This window comes from Nestor notabilis, unplaced genomic scaffold (assembly GCF_000696875.1).
Source record: "Nestor notabilis isolate BGI_N333 unplaced genomic scaffold, ASM69687v1 scaffold27867, whole genome shotgun sequence".
In the NCBI taxonomy this organism is placed as follows: Eukaryota; Metazoa; Chordata; class Aves; order Psittaciformes; family Psittacidae; genus Nestor; species Nestor notabilis.
This window is the reverse complement of record NW_009938237.1, coordinates 1-6,752: the sequence shown is the minus strand read 5'-3', so window position 1 is coordinate 6,752 and position 6,752 is coordinate 1. Positions and strand designations below refer to the sequence as shown.

At 39.8% G+C, this 6,752-nt stretch overlaps 1 protein-coding gene across 1 annotated transcript; it reads left to right on the top strand.

Annotated features, from left to right (window-relative positions):
* Nucleotides 1-1,188: 1,188 nt before the first annotated feature.
* On the top strand, nucleotides 1,189-2,836 carry XRCC3 (X-ray repair complementing defective repair in Chinese hamster cells 3; the record flags this gene model as incomplete). Its single annotated transcript, XM_010019227.1, has 3 exons — nucleotides 1,189-1,243; nucleotides 1,592-1,729; nucleotides 2,624-2,836. Coding segments are annotated over exons 1-3 (406 nt in total), but the record flags the coding sequence as incomplete, so codon positions are not given.
* Between the last annotated feature and the right edge of the window lie 3,916 nt (nucleotides 2,837-6,752).

Here is a 6,752-nt window from a genome sequence, read left to right as displayed (position 1 = left end):
CTCTGGCGAGGGGTTCGTACCGGGGGTGAAGGAGCGGGTGGGGGGCGGCTCCTGGCAGGGCCGAGCAGGTGATGCTGTGCCGGGGTGGGACCGTGTCCCTGCCCCCCCGCCCTGCTCCCTCACTGCGCTCCTCTCTGTCCCGTTCGCCTTGCCCTGTGCCAGGGCTGTGGCAGACCCGAGCGGCCTCTGCGGCGCGTCGTCCGCGAGACCCGCCTAGCCTCCCCGTAACTTCCTCCTGCTGATTTCCCTCTTCCAGGGCCTCAGGCAGTGGCTGCCCTGGAGCGGCTTCGTGTGCCCAGGGTGTGCAAAATGGTTTGGAACCCGTCCGGCCAAAGGTCACCATAGTCATGATTTGCATCAGTAAGTTTCAACTTCTGACTCTTGCCAGAATGCTGCTTTACATAGGTGATGCTTAAAAATACCTGTTTTCTCTCCTACGTTTGTTCTGCCGTCAGGATCCACAGCAACCTCTCCTCCATGTTAAAAAAGGAGTTGTTCATTAAGTCATGTATTTTCACGTAACTTCTTTGGGTCTGCGGCAATCATAGACCCACAGAATAGTTAGCATTGGAAGGGACCTTAAGATCATAATGATGATCTGAATAATAATAACAACAAACCTCATGATCCTCTTCCAGACAACTCTAGTGCTAAGCTGTTGCATTTCAGATCAAAGTATTAGAAGGAGTGTTTAATATTGTTACAAGAAACAAACTTTTAATGTTTTAATGCTAAATTTGCAATTAATCAATGTATGTTTGACTATCCAATGTATGAATAGTTCTGGATCATCCCAACTTGCATATGCATAAGATATATTTTCCATTTGAATGTTAAAAAGTAGCTGGATAGAAATGAGTATCGAACGTATTTGTGAGCTTTGTTCAATGCAGAGCAAAAGCACTATGGAGAATTACAAGCAATTAAAATTACTAGTAGTTCTTAACAGCAGTATTACTGGTTGAACCCTTTAACAGATATGTGTCAACAGCTATCTGAGAAGACTGCCAATGTGTTGAATCATTCTTTTCCTAAGATAAGTGATAAATATATTGTTAAAAAGTAAAAATGTATCCTAGAGACTTTTGAATGATGCTTACTTTTCTTCTTGCATGTATATCTGATAAAAACCACTTTAATAATAGATGATTGCCTGATGTGCTGTTCATCCGGGTGCTGTATCAGGAAATGGATTGGGACCAGTTTGACTTGAACCCTAAAGTAATTGCTGCCCTTAAGAAAGGTAACTTAGTTTGCCAATGTCTCACTAATAGATCTGTCAGCAAGCTGTCTTGCTTCTGTGGGTATAAGCATATAGATGTACATTAGCATTTTAGAGCTGTAATTATTTCATAAGCAAGTTCTTTGAGTAATTTGAAGTGATGGCTTTTGCCCGTGCTCCAATAATCATTTTCCAAACAATTTTATAGCATGTGTTGGTGCATTCAAAGTAAATGTTGCCTGCCCAGCTTACAAGAATGCAGAGTAGACAAACTAAGTAAATGAGTAGTAGGAAGTGGGAAGACTTTTACTGTTGTGCATAAGACTGTAACCTACCCCAGAGTATTTATAAAAATTCTTCTAATTTCAGCTGACATAAAATCAATAAAGGAGATTTTAAATCTTTCTGGAGCAGACTTGCAACGATTGATGAAACTGTCCAGTGCAGACATACAGTGCTTATTGAAAACAGTCTCTCACATGCTGAGGAGAAACAGTATGCTTACAGGTAATACAGTCAATACAGAAAACCCCATTCTATTTAAATCTTAAAATACCTCTAACTGGGAGAAAATATGTTTTTGGCTCCTCATTGACTCAGTAATGTGATTCTGAAAATGAAAAGGCAAGTGTTTTTATTACACTGTGGTGAATTAACTATCTGAAGGACAGCCCCTCTGAGACCTTAAAGGTACATGGAAGTGGGTGATTGTCACTCTTCAAGATCAAGCCTGCTTGAAACGGGACAAAATAATTCTCCAGTCTGAAAAGATTCATTAAAGGAACAAAATATTTCTGTTTTCTTTCTCCCTCTCTCTCTCCCCCACTAGGACTAAGACTAGTTGAAAAATTTACATATTAATAAACTACATAAACTGATTTGATATAAACACCTCACTCCAAACCAAGCAGGACCTAGTAGTTCCTTCCTCCTGTACAAATGCTTCATGGCAGCTCTATACCTAACATTTATTTTCTGATTTGCATATATATTCAGGCTTTGGCCAGGTGCCTGCTATGCTGTTTCATAGCCTGCTATGGCTTTCTGTTTCCGTGGTTGTTGTGCTTGAACCTTGCTGGCAGTATTTTCTGAGGGTATAGCTTCCCATAGAGACTCCTTGGAGGCAGAGGAAGGAAAAAAAGCTTTGGGAGGCAGAAAGGGCTCAGTGTAAACTCTCAGTTTTTGAAGAGGCATTCGGTTAGAAGGGCCTATGGGGAAAGGGAGGTGGAAAAACCAGGCTGAATCAGAAAAATTTCCCATCAACAAAGACAGCATCCCTTACAGATATACATCTGATGTACAGCTTCTATTTCGTATCATTGTGTGTTGGAAAGATACAAAATGAAACTTTTTTTTTTTCCCCTTTTTAATATTAAAAAAAAAAAATCCCAAACCCTGCAGCACTTCAGCTCTATCAAGATGAAGATCATCTCACCTCTCAGCACCAGAAGCTAAGCCTTGGATGTTCAGTACTAAATAACTTGTTAAGAGGTGGCATTCCTCTAGTGGGAATCACAGAAGTTGCTGGGGAAAGTTCTGCTGGGAAGACTCAGATTAGTTTACAGCTGTGCCTTTGTGTGCAGTATCCTTACAAATATGGTGGATTAGAGTCTGGTAAGTACTGAAATGTAAGTACTCGTTAATTTGACGTTTGGAGAAATATCCTGTCCTTAAGAACATCATGGAAGCATAGAATGGTTTGGGTTGGAAAGGACCTTAAGATCATTGAGTTCCAACCCCCTGCCATAGGGTATAGCTTCCACTAGACCAGGTTGCTCAAAGCCCCTGTGTCCAACCTGGCCTTGAACACTGCAGGGATGGGGCAGCCACAACTTCTCTGGGCAACCTGTGCCAGTGTCTCACCACCCTCACAGGGAAGAATTGCTTCCTAATGTCTCATCTAAATCTCCCCTCTGTCAGCTTAAAGCCATCGGTGCACTGAAGTAGAATGCATATATTCAGTGCATCTACTGACTTGCTGTAGACTGCTGTCTTACTGTAGTCTGTCTTACCCTTACAGCTTTAGTAGTAAGCTAGTTAGTTAGTAATTGTCATTACATTACAGAAACGCATGCTCTGCACATGTCCTGCATTACAGCGTAACTTAATACAAAATTACTGTTGGCTGTTGTCTACCTGCCTACTGCTGTGGTTAGACACATGCAAACAATATATGCAAAGCATTGCTGTCGTAAGTACTTACTGACTCCTCCAGCTATCAACCACAGCAAAACAGCTTGTCCCGTAATTTTCCACAGACATCTCAGGTATAGTGTATACCCTAGTTGGGGATTTTGAATTTCAAAGAATAATTAGTTTGATAATAATTACGGTGATTTATGGAATAAACCTGATGAAAATATAGTTGAAGACAGTTAACGTTGTTTTGTATAGGCTTGACAAAGTATACAGGTTTATTCTTTGAGTATCATTTTTTAACTGTCACATTAATCTAACTCCTAGTAATTATTGGGGTTTTTTTAGTGTTCTGTTTTAATAAGAAAGGAAATTTGTGTCACTTTTGAGAATTTGGTGTCCTGGTAGTTTTAGGTGTGTTTTGGCTGTGATCTTGTTCTTCCTTCTTGCAGCACTGGCTTTATTTTGGCAGCTCAGTGGTTTGTTGTGGGGATACTTAATTATTTCTAGTACCACATCCACCCATGTGGAAAAATCATGGACTGTCCAAATGAAGATCTTCCTTAAAGGGCTGTAATTAGCCTGTGGCTTTCATTACTTTGTTTCAATTTACGTCATTAATCAGAGCAGAAACATATATTTTGTTTGATTCCTTGGTATGTTGCTGATAACTGCTGCAAATAGTTTGAATGCAAATACATTTTTATTCATGCCCCAACACTGGTTCCCAATTTATATTGAAAGAAAGAAACCAGAACAGAGTAGAGAAGAAGGTGCCCAGCATCCTAGTGGCACTCTGGTCTCTTCTGCCAGACCATAGTCTTCCTTGTAGGGCTACAAAATGTAAAGGTTTTTTGTTACTTGTGTTTGCAGATGATTCTTGTTTCTTATGCATCTGGTACTTGGCGCTAGGATTGCTTTGTTGTGTCTGTCCCACATCTACCCACTCCTAAGTGTTTCATGGAAGATAGATAGGCTAGAATGGCCTGGCCATCGTATCAGTGCTCCTGTGAGAGACTCAGAGTGTTTTGGAAGGGCTGAGAGGACAGAACGTTTGAGGATTATGAAGGTATAGAAGGTGGAAATACCCTGCTGCTGGAGTTGGACAGCTAAGGGAGTGGTGGAATCCTAATTCTTGCAATTCTTTACTCTCAGTGTGGTTTCTTGCCATATGTTAGAAGGCATGCAGTCATAGCAGCAGATACTGTTTACATAGCACATAGAAAATGAAACTCGATTTTGCTGCAGTCTATAAATAAGGGTTTATGTTGAGTCTCTTACGAGAAACACAGGAACTAAAAGCTTATGTTAAGTATGAGAAGTTTTACTCTTTAGAAAACTTGAGAACAACAACAGTGCTTAGTCACTATCAAGATAGTCTAGCACTACCAATAGGAGATTAATCTTGGTGCTAAAACATTGCTACAGATTTAAAATTATGCTGGGTCAGGTGGGGTTTTTGGGAGGGGGTTGTTTGTTTTCTTTTGTTGTTGGGTTCTGGTTCTTTGTGTGTTTGGTTGTTTGTTTTTAGTGCTAGAAACTTCCCTTCTCGTAGGTGGTGATGTTGAAATACATTTCTTTAGACAGTATAGATTTATTGTGTATTTCCTTCTTTTGATTTAGTGTTAATCTTGTTTACGATTCTCAGTGCTAGGAGGTTGGCAGCAAACAGAAATTAGGACATGCTTTGCCTCCAGGTTCTCTTTCTGCCATTCTAAGAATGTCAGTTATAGTCATTTGCGTGTTGTCTGAATTTCTTTTATATTCATAAGTAATGCATGAATATAACATGAGAAATTCGTATCCATATTAGAATTCTGAATTAGAAAATCTGCTGCTGATTCTTAGTAACAGGCTGGTTTGGTGCATGACAGATCAGGTTCACAGGACTCAAAATTTGTCCTTCATTGAGGGTGGGTTTTTTTGGTGTGTTTTGTTTTTTGTTTGTTTTGCTTTGGGGTGGTTTTTGGTCAACAGCCAGCATAGCACTTCTGTCAGTTTAACTGAGAGCACTGGGATTTGATGCAATTGCTGATTTCTGTTCAGTTTTTGTGGGGAAAGATGTTTATATGGTTACTGAGTACAACTGACTCATTAGGAGCGTCTCTCAGCTCCTTTCTTAAAAGTGGTAACTACCCTGACTCTTGACTCATTAGTGTTGACAGTTTCCTAATAAACTGTAAACAGTACAATGCTATAGGCTTTTCTGTTTGCGTTGTACTACTCTTCTCTTACTATTTAGGCTATGGCAATTCATTTATTTTTAAAGATACATGCATATTAAGTGCTTTTGCCTCATAATTAGGCATCGGCCTTTAATATTGAGTTTAGTTATTTGTCAATCTTTTCTAGCCATTGTAACTTTGCTATGAAGCATTTCCTGTATTTTTAATGCATAGGTGTGTATTCGCCTTAATCAAACATTGAAGTGTGACTCAAACTGAAGAGCACAAACAGAAGCTGAAGAGGCTTGACAAAGGTCCAGTAGGAGAGAGTGCTATTCCCATTGTACTGTGCAACTCAAATTTTAAGCCTAGGCAAAGCTCATCTGGTATATTTTATGTGGTTTAACTCTTAAAAGTTCAAGATGCAGATTACACAATTGTTTTGTGAAATGAGCAGCACTTCAAGAAAAACAAAAAGGTTGTCCCACTGTATTTTGGAGAAATCACAAATGGAACAGTTATACAATATCTGCTGTAGTAGCTTTAACGGATGTCAAAGAAGCATTACAGAAGAGTGCAAGGTTGGCAGGTGACTGAATGCCAGTATTTACAAAACTAAACTGAGGAAATACTCCATGAAGTAGAACTCTTCTTAAGAAGGAATTCTTTTTGGTGGTTGTTTTTTTTGGTTTTTGATTTTTTAAAACAAGTGTTTCACTAAAAAAAAATTAACCTGACCAGATGAATTCATTTAACTTTAAAATTGCTGTCATGGTTTTACAAAGAGGATAGTGTATATCTGTTTATCAGGAATTTTAAATCTAGGCTGCTAGACCAGTGGAGCAGAGAGGACCAGATTTTTGCTTCTCCAGCTTTTCGTCTTTCCCTCCAGGTATTACCACTTTAGGATTACCTTGTTAGCCTTGGTTTTCTTGTTCATCCTGTATAAACATGAAACCAGGCCACAATTGCATATATGTTTGTAACACAGTAAGATTGCCTGACCGTTTTATACTCTTCTGCTTTTGCCTTATGCTTTTTCCTGTGGGTGCTAGTGATATAGATAGCAGTAGCCTGGAGAGCATGAAGAAGGACTACAGAGCCCTGGGAGTGGTGGCTGGGGGGCTCTGGAGCTCAGATAGTTTTTTCATCGATTCTCCAGGATAAAGGGGAGGACCTTAAAGCCAAGTGCATTTGGCAGGTTAGAACAATGGTGTCGTAGTCAGGGG